Consider the following 23,813-nt stretch of genomic DNA (forward strand, 5'->3'; position numbering starts at 1 on the left):
GAGGTGTGCGTTTTCACACTTCTATAGCTTTTGCCTGATGGGAGAGAGGAGAAGAGGGAGTGGCCAGGGGTGCGACTGGTCCTTGATTATGCTGCTGGCCTTGCCGAGGCAGCACGAGGTGTAGATTGAGTCAATGGAAGGGAAGTAGGTTTGTTTCTGACTCAGTTGAACCACACCCATACACTGTCGCTCAAGGTTAGCACACATATGAGAGTTGCAATGTTACTGAGAGTACCAAGGGCCTGAAAATGCTTCAGTGCAAATCATTCACTTTTACGCAGGTCTCTGGCGCTGTGAGGCAGCAACTCTACCGCTGCACCACCGTGCCGCACTTCTTTTTCTCTCGTTCTTTGTCCCTTTTCATATCTCTAGTTCCCCTTTCTCCCCGACTCCCAGTCTGAAGAAGGGACTCGACCCGAAATGTTACCTGTTCCTTCTCTCCAGAGATGCAGCCTGTCCCGCTGAGTTTACTCCACCATTTTGTGTCTATCTTCAGTGGAAACCAGCATCTGCAGTTCCTTCCTGCACGTTACTTAAAGCCTATTTGCCTGGTAATTTATGGACATGGATAATGGTCCATAGAAGTGGCGATATTATGACAAAGGAATAATTCTGGTGGAATAATATCCTTATTAAATGATGCCCCCCCCCCCTCCTCCTCCTACGTCTGAAGCTGTTGTTGTGTAATAGTGTATTACAGCCGTGCCCCATCCTACAAACCAACCTTTCGAGAAAGCTTGAGTCATTGAGAACAACATTACAGAGGCAGAGAGTTTAGCTTTTCTCGTCTGGTTTAGAGATACAGCACTGAAACAGGCCCCTCAGCCCACCGAGTCCGCGCCGACCAGCGATCCCCGCACATTTACACCCAGCCAATTAACCTACAAACTTGTACACCTTTGGAGTGTGGGTGGAGACTGAAGTTCTCGGAGAAAACCACAAGGAAAGCGTACAAACTCCGTACAGACAGCGCCCGCAGTCGGGACCGAACCCGGGTCTCTGGCGCTGTTAGGCAGAAACTCTACTGCTGCGCCACCGTGCCGCTCATGGGAACATAGAAAATAAATAGACAAAAATGCTGGAGAAACTCAGCAGGTGAGGCAGCATCTATGGAGCGAAGGAATAGGTGACGTTTCGGGTCCTTCGCTCCATAGCTGCTGCCTCATCCGCTGAGTTACTCCAGCATTTTTGTCTGCCTTCAGTTTTTCCAGCACCGGCAGTTCTTTCTTAAACATAGGAAATAAATAATATTTCACAGTAGTTAAACACACGTTGAGGAACATCGGATCCCAACCATGACTATAAGAACTGCCTGTGAACATTATATTAAAAACATTTGTCCTCATCACACTGCCAGCTTCTCACGGATATTAATATAGCCAGCCTGAAATTCCGACAGATATGAACAGAGTATCAATAATCAAACATCAAAAGATATTTACGTAACATAAAGCTAAACCACACAATGGGCAACTCCAGGCGTCAAAGAATCGTAGTGCCTTATAGCACGGAAACAGACCCTTCGGCCCAACTCGTCCATGCCAACCAACATGCCCCCATCAAAGCCTGTCCCATTTGTCCGCCTTTGTTGTTAGAAAACGTTCTGTAACGCCAATTTCCAAAGTCAGAGACCAGGGTTCGATCCTGACTACAGGTGCTGCCTATATGGAGTTTGTCCGTTTTCTCCCCGTGACCCGTGTGGGTTTTCTCCGGGAGCTCCGGTTTCCTGCCAACACTGCAAAGACGTACGGGTTTGTAAGTTAATTGGCTTGGTAAAAATTGTAAAATTGTACCGAGTGTGTGTAGGGTAGTGTTAAGGGCATGGCCCCCGAGCATGCGACTGCGCGACCAAACCGGAAGCGGGGGCCGCGCGGAGGTCGAGTGAGCGACGTGAAGTTCGAGTGACGTCCGCGGGAAGTTCGCGCGTGACGTACGGCATCAAGACGTTGCGTACGGCGTCAAGACGCTGCGTATGCCCGTCGAGGCGGTGCGTACGGCCTCAATGCGGCTGCGGGCCGGCAGGCCGTTGCCGCGCGGAATTTATGAGTTGGGAGTTAACTGGTGTGTGTGCTCAAGAACGACGGCACGGTTATAGTTAAACTAGACTAAGAGGGATCCATTGGGTCCCATCTTCACACGGGAGGGCTGGTCCCCCAACGTAATATTCCACCTCTCCACCATTTCCAATATTGGTGGCCAGTGGGGGGGGGTGGGGCTTTCTGGAGCGCTAGCTTGGGTGTTGTGGGCTGAAGGGACTGGTTTCCAGAGGGCTAGTATGGACATTGTGGGCCAAATGGATTCTTGGGGTGGCAGCTCAGTCACTCAAGCCTGATGTGCTGGCAGCTCACTCACGGCTGGTGGGCTGGCAGTTGACTCACGACTATTCCTTGAAATTCCATTTCAAGCAGGGTGCAAGGCCACCAAATTCAAATCGTAAATCAATATACAGTGCAAACAGGAAGTTGTCAAGTTTAGACTTTTAATCATGTGCTTTATTTCAAACCAACCACCACCAGCCATTTGCTGTGCTTTATTTCAAACCAACCACATTTTCATTTTCAAACCACATTAAGGGCACTCAACGTCAGTAAAACCACACTCACAGTTAGGTTGACATGTGTTCGGTGTTATACACAGCTCGGACTGAGAGACGTGACCCTCTCACTTCCCCCATCTTGCAGAGACTGACTGAGGCACTCAACACTTCCGGGTTTTATAGTCCCTCCGGAAGGGGCGTGGCCTTCAGGAGAGAGAATCTCAACATTTTTTAAACACTAATAACTCTTTTAATTTTTATCGATGGGAAAAATCTTCTTGTCCTGCGCAGCGGAGGGGGACTGAGTAAGATGGCCAAAAATCACAGCCGTAAGAGGCAGTGTTTTTTTCTAAAATCAATATACAGAACAACAGGAAGTGGTCAAGATCAGAATTTTAGTAATATAGATATTAACTGAATGCATGTGAGTGACGGGGCTGTATCGATTAATAAAGAAACAGTTTACACAACGCGTGGACCTCCACGGTGCCCTATATTTAATTCTATCAACTGCAATGGGTGGGATGACCAATACACTTTGGATGAAGATCTATCCTAACCACACCAATGCAAACTCATCTGCCTTCCCCAACTCAAAAAGCCCTTGGGGCACACAAGTCATGCTTCATTTTAGTGACTTCAATTAAAGGAAAATTAGTTTTGTGTTTAAAATGCATTCAGCTTTTTCCCTAAAGCTTTGAGCCAGTAATGAAAAGGAAAGGAAAAAAATCGCTACCAGTTTTGAAATCTTATTTATTCCATTAATAATGTACTGTGTTATGCATTGCTATTTCATTGCCTCCCGGTAAAGTTTGGTGAAGAATAAACAGATCCAAAAGTACTGAATAGTAAGCATCACATTTTCCCAAGTGCAATGTTATTATTTACTAGTAAACAAAATACCTGCAGCATTTTACAAGCTGCAACCCCTTAATCTCTATGCATTGTTTAGTTTTTAGTTTAGTCTAAACTAGTTTTGTTTGTTTAGTTTAGTTTATTGTCACCTGTATCGAGGTACAGTGAACAAAGGCTTTTTTTCCCACTGTACCTCGGTACACGTGACAATAAACTAACCCAGCTAAACTAGTTTAGAGATGCAGCATGTAAACAGGTCCTTCGGCCCACAAAGGTCATAGAAGCATAGAAAATAGGTGCAGGAGTAGGCCATTCAGCCCTTCGAGCCTGCACCGCCATTCCATATGATCATGGCTGATCATCCAACTCAGTATCCCGTACCTGCCTTCTCTCCATACCCCCTGATCCCTTTAGCCACAGGGGCCACATCTAACTCCCTCTTAAATATAGCCAATGAACTGGGCTCAACTACCTTCTGTGGCAGAGAATTCCAGAGATTCACCACTCTCTGTGCCACCCTTGTTCATTTAAGGACATGCGTGATAGGAGCAGAATTAGGCCATTCGGCCCATCGAGTCTACTCTGCCATTCAATCATGGCTGATCTATCTCTCCCTCCTAACCCCGTTCTCCTGCCTTCTCCCCATAACCTCTGCAGCCAACATTTAATGCTCAAATGTACTGCTGACAGTGTAATCATGTGTTTAGTTTTAGGTTTACAGATACAGTGGGGAAACAGGCCCTTCGGCCCACCGGGTCAGTGCCGGCCAGCGATCCCTGCACATTACTTGTGCCAAGCCAATTTTACCTGCATACCTGTACGTCTTTGGAGTGTGGGAGGAAACCGAAGATCTCGGAGAAAACCTATGCAGGTCACGGGGAGAACGTACAAACTCCATACAGACAGCGCCCGTAGTCGGGATCGAACCCGGGTCTCCGGCGCTGTGAGGAGGCAACTCTACCGCTGCGCCGCCGTGTTATGCTCAAATATTGATTTATTTACTTTTTTTCCACATAAAGTCCCGTGAGAGTGAATTTTATTCCGTGTCTCAAGATCTTAGTCAGCAAACTGTGAATTTTTACAAGAGGGGAGATCAGATGAGATAGTTTTAGCTTGCCATTCTGTTCAGAACAGCCATTGTGGGCCGAAGGGCCTGTTTCTGAACATTTGCAGGGAAAATATTTGCCATGTTGGGGGGGGGGGGGGGGGGAGTCCAGAACCACGGGTCACAGTTCAGGAATAAGGGGGAGGCCATTTAGGGCTGAGATGCGGAAAAACCTTTTCACCCAGAGAGTTATGAATCTGTGGAATTCTCTGCCACAGAAGGCACTGGATATTTTCAAGAGAGAGTTAGATATCGCTCGTAGGGCTAACGGAATCAAGGGATATTGGGAGAAGACAGGAACGGGGTACTGAATTTGGATGATCAGTCATGATCATATTGAATGGCGGTGCTGGCTCGATGGGCCGAATGGCCTACTTCTGCACTTACTTTCGATGTTTTCTGTGCCATACTGTTCCAATGTTGTATGTAACCCAAATGCCCATAATGTTAAGAGTCGTCTGTGTGTGCACTAGTTAGAAACATAGACATAGAAAAATAGGTGCAGGAGTCTTCGAGCCATTCAATATGACCGTGGCTGATCATCTAAAATCAATACCCCGTTCCAGCTTTTCCCCCCATATCCTTTGATTCATTTAGCCCCAAGAGCTAAATCTAACTCTCTCATGAAAACATCCAGTGAATTGGCCTCCACTGCCTTCTGTGGCAGAGAATTCCACAGATTCACAACTCTCTGGGTGAAAAGGTTTTTCCTCATCTCAGTCCTAAATGGCCTACCCCTTATTCTTAAACTGTGTGACCCCCCGTTCTGGAGTCCCCCAACATGGGGAACATTTTTCCTGCATCTAGCCTGTCCAATCCTTTACGAATTTCTATAAGATCCCCTCTCATCCTAAATTCCAGTGAACACAAGCCCAGTCGACCCCTTCTTTCATCATATGGCAGTCCCGACATCCTGGGAATTAACCTGGTGAACCTACGCTGCACTCCCTCAATAGCAAGAATGACCTAATCATATTAAGGAACAAGCAGCCAAATATAATAAGTAGGTTGTTTTTGGACTTTAGAGATACAGCACGGAAACAGGCCCTTCAGCCTCCGGTGCCCGCGATCACCCCACACACTAACACTATCCCAAACACTCAAGGGGCAATTTACATTTTTTACCGAATCCCATTAGCCTACAAACCTGTACGGCTTTGGAGTGTGGGAGGAAACCGGAGCACCTGGAGAAAACCCACACAGGTCATGGGGAGAATTTACAGACAGTACCTGCAGTCAGGATAGAGCCCGGGTCTCTGGCGCTGTAAGGCAGCAACTCTACCGCTGCGCCACCGTGCCGCCCTGTTAATGGAAAAGCTCTCGAAGCAACAATTGCCCTGTAATTGTTCAAGTTATGCGAGGTTCATTTTAACATTTATAATTGGAAATAGAGTGAAAAGCCATTTAAGTCAAATAACTAATCCTCAGGATAGATCACCAGCTTGCAAACAAGGCACAGCCAATTCCCTGGAGCCAGTTTCATGACTAAAGACAAATTTTGTTCATTTTGTTTCATATACGTTCCTCCCATTACCAAGCTCAACCTTCTCATTCTGGGGAAAAAGCAACAACTCTCCAAGCTTGTCCAATCTCTCCTTGTAGTTCATCCACTCCAATACAGGCAGCTTCCGGGTGAATCTCTTCTGCACCTTCTCAAAGTCAAAGTCAAAGTCAAAGTAGCCTTTATTGTCATTCAGACCTTGTGGTCTGAACGAAATGTTGTTGCCTTGCAGTCCTACATATAGTAAAAATGACAAAAACACACAATAAACACAAATTAACATCCACCACAGTGAGTTCACCAGGCACCTCCTCACTGTGACGGAAGGCAAAAGTCTTAAGTCTTTGTCTCTTCCCTTCTTATGTTCCTTCTGCGCCAAGGCGATCCAGGCTTCAGATGTTGTGACCCCGCCGGGCGATGGTAAGTAATGTCAGTCCCGCGGCTGAATCCGAGCTCCGCGAACGGGCCGGTTCAACTCCTCGGCCCGAGGTTGGTCGAAGCTGCCGAAGCTGCCGCCCTCCAGTCCAGCGGACGCAGCTGTTGTTGCGGGAGCTCCGGAGAACAGGTCACCAACCTGTGACCTGCGAGCTCCCGACGATGTCGTCCACTGGGCCCGCGGTCGGGTCGGGTGGCCGCTGCGGCTGCCCCAGCTTCGAGGCCGGGTGGCCGCTGCCCCAGCTCCGAGCCAACTTCTCCAAAGCCAACTCGTCTTTCCTCCCGCGGCTCAGGGCCGACCGCGCTTTTGCGGTTGCAGCACCTAGACTATGGAACAGCATCCCCTCTTCCCATCTGAACTGCCCCCTCCATCAACTCTTTTAAGTCTAGACTAGATCTTGAGATCCTCTGAGGGAGCGCTGTATGTAGCAAGTTAGTACCTGCACCAATGTAAAGCTCTTTGGTCAACGAGAATTGTTTTTAAATGTGCTATAGAAATAAAATTGACTTGACTTGAATCTAAGGTGTCTACCAGAACTGCACACAAAGTGCTGGAGTAACTCAACGGGTCAGGCAGCATCTCTGGAGATCATGGATAGGTGATGGCAGGGTGGCGCAGTGGTACAGTCACTGCCTTACAGCCGCCAGAAACCTGGGTTCAATCCTGACCTCGGGTGCTGTCTGCACGGAGTTTGCCCGTGACCGGCGTACGTTTTCACCGGGAGCTCTGGTTTCCTCCCACACTCCAAAGACGTGCAGGTTTGTAGGCTAATTGGCTTCGGCAAAATTGTAAATTGTCCCTAGTTTAGTTTATTGTCACCTGTATCGAGGTACAGTGAAAAGCTTTTGTTGCCTATTAACCAGCCAGCAGACAATAGACAATGCGGGAGGAGGCCATTCGGCCCTTCAAGCCAGCACCGCCATTCACTGTGATCATGGCTGATCATCTACAATCAGTACCCCGTTCCTGCCTTCTCACCATATCCCCCGACTCTGCTACCTTTAAGAGCTCTACCTAACTCAGTAGAAAGTGTGTGTCGGATAGTATTAATGTGCGGGGATCGCTGGTCGGTGTAGACTCGTTAGATACGTTTCCGCACTGTATCCCAAAACTAAACTAAGCTAAAAGCTGTCAGCTCAGTGTAGATCATCCCAGGGCAGGACAGTGGTGGAGAAAACAAACACTGTCTGCTTGGGGATAGAGGGGGCAACATTTTTTGGTGAAGAGTAGTTTCAGTGCCTATGTCAGCCCACGTAGATCCCAGAGTGTAGCGAGTGAGTGTGCAGGGGTGGATTACTAAATTAATACCAAGAGAAGCAATTATGCACTCCAAGCTATTAGTTCCCTCCTGATAGGGACGGGCAGAGAGGAGGATAATTTAAGGTCTTTTTTTAGGGACTCGATAAATGTTGGAAAAGTTCTTAGAAACATAGAAAATAGGTGCAGGAGTAGGCCATTCGGCCCTTCTAGCCTGCACCGCCATTCAATATGACCATGGCTGATCATCCAACTCAGATCATCTTCTGCCATGCAGTGAACTGGAGGACAAACAGGTACATGGATAGGACAGGTTTGGAGGGATATGGACCAAACGCAGACAGGTGGGACTAGTGTAGCTGGGACATGTTGGCCGGTGTGGGCAAGTTGGGCCAAAAGGCCTGTTTCCACACTGTATCACTCTATGAGGACTATTTTAGTTTAGTTTAGTTTAGTTTAGTGCAGTTTAGTTTAGTTTAGTTTAGTTTAGTTTAGTTTAGTTTAGTTGTTTAGTTTAGTGCAGTTTAGTGCAGTTTAGTGCAGTTTAGTGCAGTTTAGTGTAGGTTAGTGTAATTTAGTTTGGATATGCAGCATGAAAACAGGCTCTTCGCCCCACCGAGCTCACGCTGGCTAAAGATCGCCCTCACACCCAATTCTATCCTATACACCAAGGATAATTTAACAAAGCCAATTGGCCTACAAAACCTGTACGTCTTTGGAGTGTGGGAGGAAACCAGAGCACCCAGAGGAAACCCATGAACGTACAAACTCCGTACAGACAGCACCCGTACTCAGGATCGAACGCGGGTCTCTGGCGCTGTAATGCAGCAACTCTACCTCTGCGCCACCGTGCCGCCCCTAATGCAAGGTGACAAAAAAAATCAATACATGACATCATCTACTGCATCCGCTGCTCTAGATGTCAGCTGATCTATATCGGTGAGACCAAGCGGAGGCTGGGCGATCGCTTCGCCGAACACCTCCGCTCGGTCCGCATTAACCAACCTGACCTCCCGGTGGCTCAACACTTCATCTCCCCCTCCCATTCCCCATCCGACCTCTCTGTCCTGGGTCTCCTCCATGGCCAGAGCGAGCAACACCGGAAATTAGAGGAACAGCACCTTATATTCCGCTTGGGGAGTCTGCATCCTGCGGGCATGAACATCGAATTCTCCCAATTCTGTTTGCCATTGCTGTTTCCTCCCCATCCCCAGCCCTCGGGCTGTCTCCTCCTCCTTTTTCCTTTCTTCTCCCCGCCACCCCCCATCAGTCTGAAGAAGGGTTTCGGCCCGAAACGTTGCCTATTTCCTTCGCTCCATAGATGCTGCTGCACCCGCTGAGTTTCTCCAGCATTTTTGTGTACCTTCAATAGATGACATATTCTGTCTGCACTGTAGTGATTAACATGTCCATTAACCTGTGTGGGGGGGCAATAGCTTATGGGGAAACTTTAAGGGGGTTTTAAAGCGGAAATTGCTTCTCAACAAAACTATTGCTCAAATTTATGATATCTGAACTCATCTTAACAAAGGAGGAAGTGGACAAGCAAGTTCCAAGTTGTTTGGGAGGAAGGGGGGGGGGGAGGGTTTGTTACAGGTTCATAGCATTGGGTTGTAAACTACCCAAGTGAATGGATTAACACAGTGAAATTCTTCGTTGCACACTCAAGGTATGCAAATAGTCACCACATAAAGGGCGTATTCAAAGTTACAAAGTATCCCCTCGCGCCAGGTCCCCCTTTGTTCTTCCCCCCCTCCCCCTCCCCCTCCCTTACAGTGCCCCCCCCCCCTCCCACACCGGGTCCAACTGGAAAATGAAATGCCGTTCCTCCAGTTTGTAACAGGCAAGTAATCCACTAATCTGTCATAATCCTTGAACACCCTGGGTGCGAGTGATGGGAAAAGCAGCATCTGGAAGAGCCGCCACTTCACGGTGCCAGGGACGAGGGTTCGATCCTGACCTCGGGCGCTGTCTATGTGTGTGTGTGGGCATTTCCCGTTTTCCCCGTGACCGCGTGGGCTCTCTAGCTTCCCCCCACATCCCAAAGACGCGCGGGTCTGTAAATTGCCCCCACAGTGTGCGGGGAGCAGAATTGAAAGTGGGATAACATAAAACTAGTGCGAGCGCCCGGGTGATCGATGGCCAGTGGTGAGTCGGTGGGCCGAAAGGCCCGTTTCCATGATGAATCTTTCACTCGAAGTAGAATCAACCAAAAGTTTGGACCAAGTTAAAGTCCACTTTTAGAATAAGTAATATGTTGAAGAGTTGGTCTTTTATAATCATTTTATTTTTTTCTGCCTATTCTCTTCCTCTCTCAATACACTGCAAAACACTTCAGAATAAGGAAGAAGGGTCTCGACCCAAAACGTCACCCATTCCTTCTCTCCAGAGATGCTGCCTGTCCTGCTGAGTTACGACAGCATTTTGTGTATCTTTGGTTTAAACCAGCATCTGCAGTTCCTTCCTGCACTGTTCAGAAGAAGACCTGTTTCAGCAAGGACATTTCAGCGACGACCTGTTCTTAAATATAATCATCTCATCTCCTTCCTTCCTACTTTTCTGCGGCACCCAGCCACATTAGATATTATCTGTGCTGTCTTTAAAGAGGAACTGATGCAAAAAGCTGCAGAGAGTTGTGGACACAGCCTAGACCATCACCACAAACCAACCTCCCTTCCATTGACTCCACCTACACCTCACCCTGCCTGGACAAAGCCAGCAGCATAATCAAGGACCAGTCGCACCCTGGCCACTCCCTCTTCTCCCCTCCCCCATCAGGCAAGAGGCACAGCAGTGTGAAAACGCACACGCCTCCAGATTCAGGGACAGTTTCCTCCCAGCTGCAAGCCCTGCTGCATTTGATTTGTGCAGCTTCAGCGATGCGGGCGTGTGGTTTACTGCAGTGTGGCAAAGCCCAACATCTGCCGGGTGTGCAGGTTCTGAAGGCACTTCTGCATGAGTCACTGACAGGGCGTTGCACTAGGACAAGACGGCTGTGGAGGCCAAGTCAATGGATATATTTAAAGCAGAAATAGACAGGTTCTTGATTAGTACGGGTGTCAGAGGTTATGAGAAGGCAAGAGAATGGGGTTAGGAGGGAGAGATAGATCAGCCATAATTGAAGGTGGACCAAAAGCTGGAGAAACTCAGTGGGTGAGGCAGCATCTATGGAGCGAAGGAATGGGTCTCGACCCGAAACGTTGCCTATTCCTTCTCTCCATAGATGCTCCCTTGCCCGCTGAGTTTCTCCAGCAATTTTTGTCTACCTTCGATTGTCCCAGCATCTGCAGTTCTTTCTTAAACATAAATTCATGTGATAGGAGCAGAATTAGGCCATTCGGCCCATCAAGTCAACTCCGCCATTCAATCATGACTGATTTATCTCTCACCCTAACCCCATTCTCCTGCCTTCATCCCATAACCCCCAACATCCTCTCAGCCTGTCCTATCCATGGACCTTAATAATATCCATTGACATGACCTGCACAGCCTTCTGTGGCAATGAATTCCCCACATTCACCACCTTTTATTGTTTAGTTTAGTTTAGAGATACAGCGCGGAAACAGGCCCTTCGGCCCACCGGGTCCGCGCGCGACCAGCGATCCCCGCACACTAACACTATCCTACACCCATTGGGGACAATTTTTATATTTACCAAGCCAATTAACCGACAAACCTGTACGTCTTTGGAGTGAGGGAGGAAACCGAAGATCTCAGAGAAAACCCACGCAGATCACGGGGAGAACGTACAAACTCCGTACAGACAGCACCCGTAGTCAGGATCGAACCCGGGTCTCCGGCGCTGCATTCGCTGTAAGGCAGCAACTCTACCGCTGCGACACCGTGGCCGCCCTCTGACTAAAGAAATTCCTCCTGGTCTCCTTCCTAAAGGAACATCCTTTAATTCTGGGCCTATGGCCTCTAGTCCTAGACTCTCCCACATCCACTCTATCCAGGCCTTTCACTATTCACTGAACCTTTCCTGTCCAATTGCTGTTTATCGTACCTGCCTCAATTACCTCCTCTGGCAGCTCGTTCCATGCACCCACCACCATCTGTGAAAACATTTCCCCTCCGGTCCCGAGTAAATCTTTCCCCTCTCACCTGAAACCAATGTTCTCTGATCCTTGATTCCCCTACTCTGGTAAAAGATTCCCCATAGACTGGAACACATTCATCCTATCTATTCCCCTCATGGTTTTACACACCTCTCTATAAGATCACCTTGGTACACCCAACAATAAACTAAACTGAATTGAGATGCTCAGAGGGCAGGAGTATCCCAGCGGGACAGGCATCATCTCTGGAGAGATGGGATGGGTGACGTTTCAGGTGGAGACCATTCTTCAGACTCAAAGATGCTGCCTGACCCACAGAGTTACTCCAGCACTTTGTATTTTGCTCAAGACTACAGCATCTGCATTCTCTTGTCTCCACCATAAAGGAAATATATCTTCCATAGGGCGAGACCAAATGAGTTAACACAATTGTTAGAATCACATCTCACCTCACTGCCTGCTTAAGAGTATAGTTTAGAGATCTGCATGGATATAGGTGCATGTAAACCCACTACAAATAATTTATAGGGGCCAATTAATCTATAAACATACACATCTTTGGGTTTGGTTTAGTTTAGAGATACAGCGAGGAAACAGGCCCTTCGTCCCACTGAGTCTGTTCTGGCCAGCGATCCCCGCACACCAACACTATCCTACACGTACTAGGGACAATTTACATTTATACCAATCAAATTAACCTACAGACCTGCACGTCTTTGGAGTGTGGGAGGAGACCGGAGCTCCTGGAGGAAACCCACACAGGTCACGGGGAGAACGTGCAAACTCCGTACAGACAGCACCCGAGGTCAGGATCAAAGCGGGGCCTCTGGTGCCGTGAGGCAGCAACTCCACCAGATGCGCCACCTCGCCGCGGTCTGCATTAGGTGTTGCCACTAGCAACGTGGTGAGGCTTGCCCACAGCCCAAAGGGGGGAAAACGACCAAACTAATAAGATGAAATGTCCACTTCCCATACAGACAGAAATAATCATAGCGTCATACAGTGTGGAAACAGGCCCTTCGGCCCAACCTGCCCACACAGTAAACTGGACTGGTCCAGGAACGCTGCAGACCTGTACAAGAAGGGACAGAGCCAGCTGTACATTTTGAGAAGGCTCCGCTCCTTCAACATCTGCAGTAAGATGCTGCAGATGTTCTACCAACCGGTGGTGGCCAGTGCCATCTTCTTCGCTGCCGTGCGCTGGGGCGAAGGCTGCAGACGCCAACAGGATCAACAAACTCATCGGGAAGGCTGGCTCCGTCCTGGGGGCGGAGTTGGATTCACTGGAGGTGGTCTCGGAGGGGGGGATGCTCCTCAAACTGCGGAGCATCCTGGACAATACAGCTCACCCCCTCCGTGACACACTGGTCAACCTGAGGAGCACCTTCAGCAACAGACTGGTTTCCACCAAGATGCAGCACAGAACGCCACAGGAGATCCTTCTTCCCTGTGGCTGTCAAACTGTACAACTCCTCCCCCTTCTGTCGTGGGGTAGACTGAGACTGAGAATGACTCCCCTCCCCAGATCCACCTCCCCCCCCCCCTCCCTCCTGCCCAATCTTTGCACATCCCCAATCCTTTCCACTCGTCACTTTAATTTCATGTTTCACGTGTCTTGTTGTGTTTTAATCAAATTTCCCTCCTGGGATAAATAAAGTTCTATTGCATCATATCATATATCGCGAGCAACACAGACTTCACTTCCTCCAACAAGCATCAGAGTCATATACAGAGTGGCTCTCCAGAGAGCTAAACTACCTTCATGGCAATACCACACTTAAATAAACGCAGCCGGCTGATAAAGTGGAAGACAAACCCACCAGTTGCCCTGTGGAGCTGGGGTCGGGATGATTTATCACGCCAATTCTCCAGCGCATTAACATTTAATGTGTTACTGAAAGAGTTTACGGAGCTAAGGGGCAAGATCTCCCACACCAATCATAAAACATGTCGAGAACTAAAAGGGCAAGGAACAACACAAAACTCAAACCGAACACATCCAGAAGTACGTAAACTAGAGAAAACCATAGAAAAATAGGTGCAGGAGTAGGCCATTCAGCTCTTCGAGCCAGCACCGCCATTCAATGTGATCATGGCTGATCATCCCCAATCCGTACCCCGTTCCTGCCTTCTCCCCATATCCCCTGACTCCGCTATCTTTAAGAGCTCCTTGTCCGGACTATTATGATGAAGCATGTGAATTACTATCCAGCGATCACCCGTTCACACTAGATCTATACCACGACCATTACACGCTAGAGGGCAGTTTACAGAAGCCAATTCACCTACAAACCCGCCTGCATTTGGGATGCGGGAGGAAACCAGAGCACCCGCAAAAACCCACGCCGTCACGGGGAGCACCTGCAAGCTCCACACAGACAGCGCCCGAGGTCAAGATCGAAACGGTCTCTGGCACCGTGAGACAGCTACCAGCTGCACCACCGTGCCGCCCTCTTCTTTAACACAGCCGATTATTAAAAATATATTTATATTTACATTGAATGGCGGTGCTGGCTCAAAGGGCCGAATGGCCTACTCCTGCACCTATTGTCTGTTGTCTAAGGAGAAGATCTTGGCCGCCAGGGGCATCACAGGCCTCACAATCTACAATGGGGAAGAAAGAAACTGCAGATGCTAGTTTACACCGAAGATAGACACAAATATGCTGGAGTAACTCAGTGGGACAGGCAGCTTCTCTGGAAAGAAGGAATGGGTGATGTTTCGGGTCGAGACCCTTCTTCAGTCTAACCCATGTTGAGTCTAACCCACTCTTTTAGAAACATAGAAACATAGAAAATAGGTGCAGGAGGAGGCCATTCGGCCCATCGAGCCTGCACCGCCATTCGTTGTGATCATGGCTGATCGTCCCGTATCAATAACCCGTGCCTGCCTTCTCCCCATATCCCTTGACTCCACTAGCCCCTAGAGCTCTATCTAACTCTCTCTTAAATCCATCCAGTGATTTGGCCTCCACTGCCCTCTGTGGCAGGGAATTCCATAAATTCACAACTCTCTGGGTGAAAACCCATGTTTATTTTAACCCATGTTTATGCTGAACTGTGTCTCTGACTGGATTATGTGTCGGGTGGAACTGCAGATGCTGGCTTACACTGAAGATAGACAGAAAATGCTGGAGTAACTCAGCGGGACAGGCAGAATGGGAGACGTTTCGGGTCTGAAGAAGGGTCTCGACCCGAAACGTCACGCATTCCTTCCATCCAGAAATGCTGCCCCTGCCGCTGAGATACTCCAGCATTTTGTGTCTCTCTCTCACAAACTACAAACTGGACTATCGGAAACTTTAGAGATATATACGGCATGGAAACAGGCCCTTCAGCCCAACTGATTGGACGTCTGCTGGTAGTTATTGATCAAAGTCTCTCCAGGGACAGGGGAAGGACCAGAACACGCATCGAAAACTCAGGGAAGATGGATACCCCTAGTCTCCCCCCTCCCTCACCCTCAGTCTGAAGAAGGGTCTCGACCCGAAACGTCATCTATTCCTTGTCTCCGGAGATGCTGCCCGTCCCGCTGAGTTACTCCAGCATTTTGTGCAAATGCACCAGTTGCTTTTTTTGATGTTTAATCTATTCTCATCGTCAGTCAACCGCAACTTTATCCACTTCACAGACTGCTATCTATAACAGACCCCCGCAGAAGATGTTCTGTCCACACAGATAATAATGCTGACATCAGCTCCTCATAGCTGCCTGAGGAAAGGACTCGACCCGAAACGTCACCTATTCCTTCTCTCCAGAGATGCTGCCTGTCCCGCCGAGTTACTCCAGCGTTTTGTGTCCATCTTCACCAATAACACTGTAGCACTATTTTTTCCCCAAAACTATTCCCTTTACATAGAAACATAGAAAATAGGTGCAGGAGTAGGCCATTCGGCCCTTCGAGCCTGCACCGCCATTCAATATGACCATGGCTGATCATCCAACTCAGTATCCTGTACCTACCTTCTCTCCATACCCCCTGATCCCTTTAGCCACAAGGGCCACATCTAACTCCCTCTTAAATATAGCCAATGAACTGGCCTCAACTACCTTCTGTGGCAGAGAATTCCAGAGATTCACCACTCTCTGTGTGAAAAATGTTTTTCTCATCTCGGTCCTAAAAGATTTCCCCTTTATCCTTAAACTGTGACCCCTTGTTCTGGACTTCCCCAACATCGGGAACAATCTTCCTGCATCTAGCCTGTCCAACCCCTTAAGAATTTTGTAAGTTTCTATAAGATCCCCCCTCAATCTTCTAAATTCTAGCGAGTACAAGCCGAGTCTATCCAGTCTTTCTTCATATGAAAGTCCTCACATCCCAGGAATCAGTCTGGTGAACCTTCTCTGTACTCCCTCTATGGCAAGAATGTCTTTCCTCAGATTTGGAGACCAAAACTGTACGCAATACTCCAGGTGTGGTCTCACCAAGACCCTGTACAACTGCAGTAGAACTCTTCTGACCTTTTCTAACACAGCATGTCCAGTCAGCTGGTCTTTACTCTGGTTTAGTTTAGAGCCACAGCGCGCGGAGACAGGCCCTTCGGCCCACCTGGTCCACGCCCACCAGCGATCCCCGCGTACTAACACTATCCGTACACACACACCAGGGACAATTTACATTTATGCCAAGCCGAATAGCCTAGTAAGCTGTACGTCTTTGGAGTGTGGGAGGAAACGGGAGCACCCACATCGATGCAGTGATATTATCTGCTTTTCATACAATCCAGTAAAATCACACAGTGGACCACACCTAGAATGTACACAAGTGTGTAGGAACAAACTGCAAGTCATAAGGTCATAAGGAATCGGAGTAGAATTAGGCCATTCATTCACGGCTGATCTATCTCTCCCTCCTAACCCCATTCTCCTGCCTCCTCCCCACAACCTCTGAAACCCGCACTAATCAAGGGTCTATCTATCTCTGATGCTGGTTTAAACCGAAGACAGACACAAAATGCTGGAGCAACTCAGCGGGACAGGCAGCATCACCGGAGAGAAGGAATGGGTGGCGTTTTGGGTCGAGACCCTTCTTCAGAGTAGTCAGTGGAAAAGGAGAGATATAGAACAAATGAATGGAAAATATGCAAAAAATGTAACAATTATAAAGGAAACATGTTTGCTGGGTGAGAACGAGAAGCTGGTGCGACTTGGGTGGGGGAGTGGATGGAGAGAGAGGGAATGCCGGGGTTACTTGTAGATAAATCAATGTTCATACCACTGGGGTGTAAGATGCCCAAGCGAAATATGAGATGCTGTTCCTCCAATTTTCATTTAGCCTCACTCTGACAATGGAGGAGGCCCAGGACAGAAAGGTCAGTGTGGGAATGGGAATGGGAATTAAAGTGTTTGGCAACCGGGTGATCAGATAGGTCCAGGCGGAATGAACGTTGTGTCGTATGTGTGGGAACGACAGATGGCACAATGGGCTAAGTGTTCGGCTGGCAACCGGAAGGTATCCGGTTCGAATCCCGCTTGGAGTGCATACTGTCGTTGTGTCCTTGGGCAAGACACTTCACCCACCTTTGCCTGTGTGCGAATGTGTGCGAATGTGTGTGAGTGATTGGTGGTGGTCGGAGGGGCCGTAGGCGCAGATTGGCAGCCACGCTTCCGTCAGTCTGCCCCAGGGCAGCTGTGGCTACAGAAGTAGCTTACCACCACCGAGTGTGACTGAGGAGTGAATGAATAATGCGATGTAAAGCGCCTTGAGTATTAGAAAGGCGCTATATAAATCCCATCCATTATTATTATTATTAGGAAGGAACTGCAGATGCTGGTTTACACCGTGGATAGACACAAAGTGCTGAAGTAACTGACGTTGCGGGTCGGGACCCATCTTCAGACTGAGGTCACCACGTTCCTGGTGCTGACAAAGTTACAAAAACATTTTATTTTCTGCTCCCTAAATGCAAAGGATGAAAGAAGTCTGAAGAAGGGTCTCGACCCGAAACGTCACCCATTCCTTCTCCCCAGAGATGCTGCCTGTCCCGCTGAGTTACTCCAGCTTTGTGCCTACCTTCGATTTAAACCAACATCTGCAGTTCTTTCCTGCACGTGAAAGACTTCCAAGCAGGATCAACATCAAAAAATTAAACTTTTACATGTTTGCCTGCTCAGTCATCTTTATGTGTGTGTGTGTGTGTGTGTGTGTGTGTGTGTGTGTGTGTGTGTGTGTGTGTGTGTGTGAGAGAGAGCACACACGAGTGTGTGTGTGTGTGTGTGTGTGTGTGTGTGTGTGTGTGCGTGTGTGTGTGTGCTCATTTTTTTTTTTAAATTAGAAGTACAATACAGTGGTACCTTTTTACAGGTTCCCAAAATTATGTTAACATAATACATTCCCTGTACAACTTCATATATTTTTTTTTTTTTTTTTTGTGTGTGCTCATGAGAGTGTATGAGTGAGTGCGTAAGTCTGAGTGAGTTGTGTGCGAGTGAGTGTGTGCCTTTAAGACTCTACTTACAACAGAATCAGATAATGGGCAGATGAAGACAGGAATCCTTAACTACATCTGCACACCCTACGAGTGTGATAAGGATAGTGTGTACATCAGCCCAAGTGCTCGAGGCCACAGTTTAGCCTGTGGCTGCGATCTGAAATGCCTCAAATATTTCCACTGAAACACAGCAATCCAGTTTTTGGGGAACATTTCATGTTCATAAGTTATAGGCCATTCGGCCCATCAAGTCCACTCCGCCATTCAATCATGGCTAATCTATCTCTCCTTCCTAACCCCATTCTCCTGCCTTCTCCCCATAACCCCTGGCACCCGTATTAATCAAGAATCTGTCAATCTCCGCCGTAAAAATATCCATTGACTTGGCCTCCACAGCCTTCTGCGGCAAAGAATTCCACAGATTCACCACCCTCTGACTAAAGAAATTCCTCCTCATCCCCTTCCTAAAGGAACGTCCTTCAATTCTGTGGCTGTGACCTAGACTCTCCCACTGGTGGAAACATCCTCTCCACATCCACTCTGTCCAGGTCTTTCACTATTCACTGAACCTTTCCTGTCCAAGTGACTTTAGTACCTGCCTCAATTACCAACGAACCTGCACGTTTTTGGAGTACGGGAGGGAACCGGGGCACCCGGAGAAAACCCACGCGGTCACGGGTAGAACGTACAAACTCCGTACAGCGGCCGATTCGGGAGTCCAAGCCGCTGAGGATGTTCTCCCGTTCCGACGTCGGAGTTCCATCATCCGGCGAGCGGGCCTGAACATACCGTAGCGGCGACATTCGGGAGCCCCCCGACCACGGGTGAACAACAGAGGAGGACTGAACTTTGGTGCCTTCCCTCACAGTGGGAAACTTTGATCCCGCTGTGTGGGGATGTCTATGTTAAAGTCTATTGTGTTCTGTGTTCTTTTTTATTCGTATGGCTGTATGATGACCACACATTTCGCTGGACCAATTGGTACATGTGACAAATAAATATTTCTTGAATCTCCTCTTACAGGTAGCACCCCTTAGTCGGGATCGAACCAGGGTCTCTGGGGCAGTGAGGCAGTAACTCGACATCTGAGCCGCCCAAAACTCCAGCACTGTGTCTAGAATTAATAGACTGGTTGAATTTAACCGTATATCGTTGTAACTGCGAGCCACATCATATTTAATGGATGTACGGGGAATTATTTTTGAAGGGGAAGCCATATTCAGGTCTTGAGGAACTAAGTGTACCAACTGGGATGAACTTGAAACATTGTTGTAACAGACGCTGCCAAGCCTGAGGAGAGAGAATCATTCCCTTCAATAAAGAATACAGGATTTCTGTTGTTTGTTACCTTTTGCACGCAACTACTAATTATTTTTTAGTATTGCGAGCAGTTTTGGGCTCCCATATCTGAGGAAGGATGTGCTGGCTCTGGAGAGGGTCCACAGGAGGTTTACGAGAATGATCCCAGGAATGAGTGGGTTAACCTATGGTGAGCGTTTGACGGCACTGGGGCCTGTACTCGCTGGAGTTTAGAAGAACGAGGGGGGGCCTCATTGAATCTTATCGAATAGTGAAAGGCCTGGATAGAGTGGATGTGGAGAGGATGTTTCCACTAGTGGGAGAGTCTAGGACTAGAGGTCACAGCCTCAGAATAAAAAACTTCCTTCAGGAAGGAGATGAGGAGGGATTTCTTTAGTCAGAGGGTGGTGAGTCTGTGGAATTCATTGCCACAGAAGGCTGTGGAGGCCAATGGATATTTTTAAGGCACAGATAGATAAATTCTTGATTAGTACGGGTGCCAGACGTTATGGGGAGAAGGCAGGAGAATGTGGTTAGGAGACAGACATAGATCAGCCACGATTGAATGGTGGAGTAGACTTGATGAACTGAATGACCTAATTCTGCTCTTATCACTTATGAACATGAACTTTCCTTAACATTTTAAATTAGCTATCAATGATACAGCAATGCATATCATATTGAAATCACACATTTTAAACTGCCTGTGTAATTAATTTTGCAAAATGTTGTGCAATGCGCAATGGATCTGAAGGGAGCAATATCCAGATCATATTCCATGACTTTTCTGGGCACAGGAATTAGTTTTATGATTACGTTAATATCTTGTAATATCAACTCCTGTCATATATGGTTTGATCCAGAAACCTACCATCACCTCACAAGAGAGGAAAGATTTAGACTTTGCTGCATCTTACAGATCTTTGATATAACTTGTGGCTTGTTGGTCAAGAAGGCTTTTGGCACATTGGCCTTCATCAGTCAGAGCATTGAGTACAGAGGTTGTGGGGGGGGGGGGGGGGGGGGGGGGGGGGGGGGGGGGTGGGGGGTGGGGGGGGGGGGGGGGGGGGGGGGGGGGAGTCATGTTGCAGTTTTATAAAGGGCCTGTCCCACTTGGGCGTCAATTGCACGTCACGCAGATGGCGCGCAAAGATTTTGTACATCCCAAAATCCTGGGGCGCCGTGCGCGACCGTGTGTCACTGCCTCCGTCACCAGGCACCATGTTGTGACGTGTAAATGATGTCGCGTAAATTACACGCAAATAACGCCCAAATGGGACAGGCCCTTAAGATGTTGTTGTGGCCCCATTTAGAGTATTGTCAAGTCAAGTCACTTTTATTTCTATAGCACATTTAAAAAACAAGGCCCGTTGGCCAAAGTGCTTGACATTGGTGGAGATACTAACGTTATACAACATTGGTTCATAGATTAAGTACATACAAATACATACATATAGCCCTCCCTCAGAGGACGTCAAGAAAGGCTTGGAAGTAGAGATGAGTTTTAAGTCTTGACTTAAAGTAGTTGATGGAGGGGGCAGTTCTGATGGGAAGAGGGATGTTGTTCCACAGTCTAGGAGTTGCAACCGCAAAGGCGCAGTCGCCCCTGAGCTTATGCCTAGAACGCGGGATGGTCAGTAACCCCAAGTTTTGAGTTTTGGGCACCGTGTTATCGGAACGATGTTGGCGAGCGGGAAAGGGCGCAGAGAAGATTTATGAGGATGTTGCCAGGACTCGAGGGCCTGAGCTTTCGGGAGAGGTTGAGCAGGCTAGGACTTTATTCCTTGAAGTTGCTTATAAATGAGTACTACTCTCATTTTATTGCTTTAAGTTCTGACGAAAGGGCCTCCACTGGAAACATTGACGTCTTTTTCTTAGTTTAGTTTAGTTTGGTGATACAACATGGAAACATGCTTTATTCATAAGGATGTCTTGTCACACAAATCTGTCTATGATCTTGGACGATTTTAGAGTATTGTGTTCAGTTCTGGCCACCATGTTATAAGAAAGATGTTGTCAAACTGGAAAGGGTGCAGAGAAGATTTACAGGGATGTTGCCAGAACTAGAGGGTCTGAGCTACAGGGAGAGGTTGAGTAGGCTGGGACTCTATTCCTTGGAGTGCAGAATGAGGGCTGATCTTATTGAGGTGTATGAAATCATGAGGGGAATAGATCGGGTAGAAGCACAGAGTAGGGGAATCGAGGACATGGGCTTAAAGGTGAGGGGGGGGGGGGGAGATTTAGCTTGTTGACACAAAGGTGGTGGGTGTATGGAACAAGCTGCCGGAGGAGGTAGTTGAGGCTGGGACTATCACCATGTTTAAGAAACATTTAGACAGGTACATGGATAGGACAGGTTAAGAGGGATATATGGGCCAAACGCAGGCAGGTGGGACTAGTGTAGCTGGGACATGTTGGCCGGTGTGGACACGTTGGGCTAGTTTCCACGCTGAATGACTGCAACTCAACAAGCTTTAGCTGTAAGCCGTCATCATAAGGCAAGTCATCTAATATCACTAGTTCGGGTTTGACACGGCACAGGCTGACTGAACATACAAAAGGCGAACATGTAAAAAAGGACACAGAGTGCTGGAGTAACTCAGTGGGTCAGGCAGCATCTCTGGAAAACCTGGATAGGATACGTTTTGGGTCAGGACCCTTCTTCAGACTGAAGAATGACGCTGTCCCGACCAGAAACATCACCCATCTGTGTTCTCCGCAGTTGCCGTCCGACCTGCCGAGTTACTCCAGTACTCTGTGTCCCTTTATTTTGTAAATCAGCATCTGCAGTTCCTTGCGTCTGCAGTGGACGTGTAAAAGCTGAGATGCAATTGAGTTGCAACGACCTTTCGCCATTTAAAATGCCGTGTCAGCACTATTGCACCATTGGATTGTATTAAAAAAATAGAGAGCCTTCATTCAAATGATGCATTGCACTGTGTGACCTCCGCCGTATTTCCAGGAGCATGCAGCGGCCCACATCAGCACTCCTCAATCGTACTTGCTTGGCGTACAGTCTATTGAGCTACCTGGGGGTCAGGTGGTCCCCGGAATCCCCCTGTAGTAGGGTCTGGGCCAAGTGCTCCAGGGAGAACCCCTTGTAATAGGGAGGGTGTTAGGAGGGAGAGATAGATCTGCCATGATTGAATGGCGAGTAGACTTGTTGGGCCAAATTGACTAATTCTGCTCTTATCACATGACCTCATAACAAGGTGGGCCCTGTGTTCCAGAAGGAATCCCCCTGTAACCTGAAGGTCCCCCCCCCCCCTCCCCCAAGGGGGGATCCCTTGCAACAGGGTCTGTCGCACGTTCCCAGGGGAATCCCCTGTATCAAGGTGGCCAAACGCTCCAGGTGGGAATCCTCCCTGTAAAAACCTGAGCCCCGGGCCCGCGTTCCAAGGGGAATCCCCCTCTGTAATAATAACCTGGGCTCACGTTCCAGGAAGAGCCCCCCTTGTAACAAGGTGGGCAATCTCTCCAGAGGGAATCCTCTGTAACAACCTGGACCCGCGTTCCATGGGGAATCCCCCCTCCCCGGAACAATCTGGCCCCGCGTTCCTTGGGGAATCCCCCCTCCCCAGTAACAATCTGGGCCCGCGTTCCTTGGGGAATCCTCCCTCCCCAGTAACAATCTGGTCCCGCGTTCCATGGGGAATCCCCCCTCCCCAGTAACAATCTGGGCCCGCGTTCCATGGGGAATCCCCCCTCCCCTGTAACAATCTGGGCCCGCGTTCCATGGGGAATCCCCCCTCCCCAGTAACAATCTGGGCCCGCGTTCCATGGGGAATCCCCCCTCCCCTGTAACAATCTGGGCCCGCGTTCCATGGGGAATCCCCCCTCCCCTGTAACAATCTGGGCCCGCGTTCCATGGGGAATCCCCCCTGCACTGTAACAATCCGGGCCCGCACTGTATTCTGCTACTCACAACTGCAGCATCCACTCTCCGCTCAGGATCAGCGTCCAGTTGGTGTCGCCCAGCGGCTCGACCGCAGGCTCGGCTGTCAGCTCGGCTCTGCCTCCCTGCTCTGCCGTGCAGCGGGCAGACTGGGCCAGCACCAGCCACAGGCTCCAAATCCAGGCCGATTGCACCCTGCAACACACCATTTTTGTTGTTGTCGTTGCCTCTCCCCCCCCCCCTCCAAAACCTTAAATGCAACGGGTTTTCAAAGAAGCTGGTTTTTAAAAATAAATAAACCAGCCGCCTCTATTTCAAACTCCGTTCGCGCTCCCACCAACTACCGCCTGTATCGTCGCTGCCGCACAAACCCCCAGCGGCTGAGGTCAGAGTGCTTCAAGTAACTCCGCCCTCAAACTGAAAGTAATGCTCAAAGATCAT

At 48.6% G+C, this 23,813-nt stretch overlaps 1 protein-coding gene across 1 annotated transcript in view; it reads right to left on the bottom strand.

The window, feature by feature from the left end:
- The window catches only part of tmx4 (thioredoxin related transmembrane protein 4), a 51,161-nt gene extending 27,402 nt beyond the window's left edge, over window positions 1-23,759 (bottom strand). The window contains exon 1 of the mRNA XM_033026235.1: window positions 23,403-23,759. Within this exon, the coding sequence (XP_032882126.1) occupies window positions 23,403-23,581 (179 nt within the window). The 5' untranslated portion in view covers window positions 23,582-23,759. The remainder of the gene's footprint in view (window positions 1-23,402) is intronic.
- Window positions 23,760-23,813: the final 54 nt, after the last annotated feature.

This window comes from Amblyraja radiata, chromosome 8 (genome assembly GCF_010909765.2).
Source record: "Amblyraja radiata isolate CabotCenter1 chromosome 8, sAmbRad1.1.pri, whole genome shotgun sequence".
In the NCBI taxonomy this organism is placed as follows: domain Eukaryota; kingdom Metazoa; phylum Chordata; class Chondrichthyes; order Rajiformes; family Rajidae; genus Amblyraja; species Amblyraja radiata.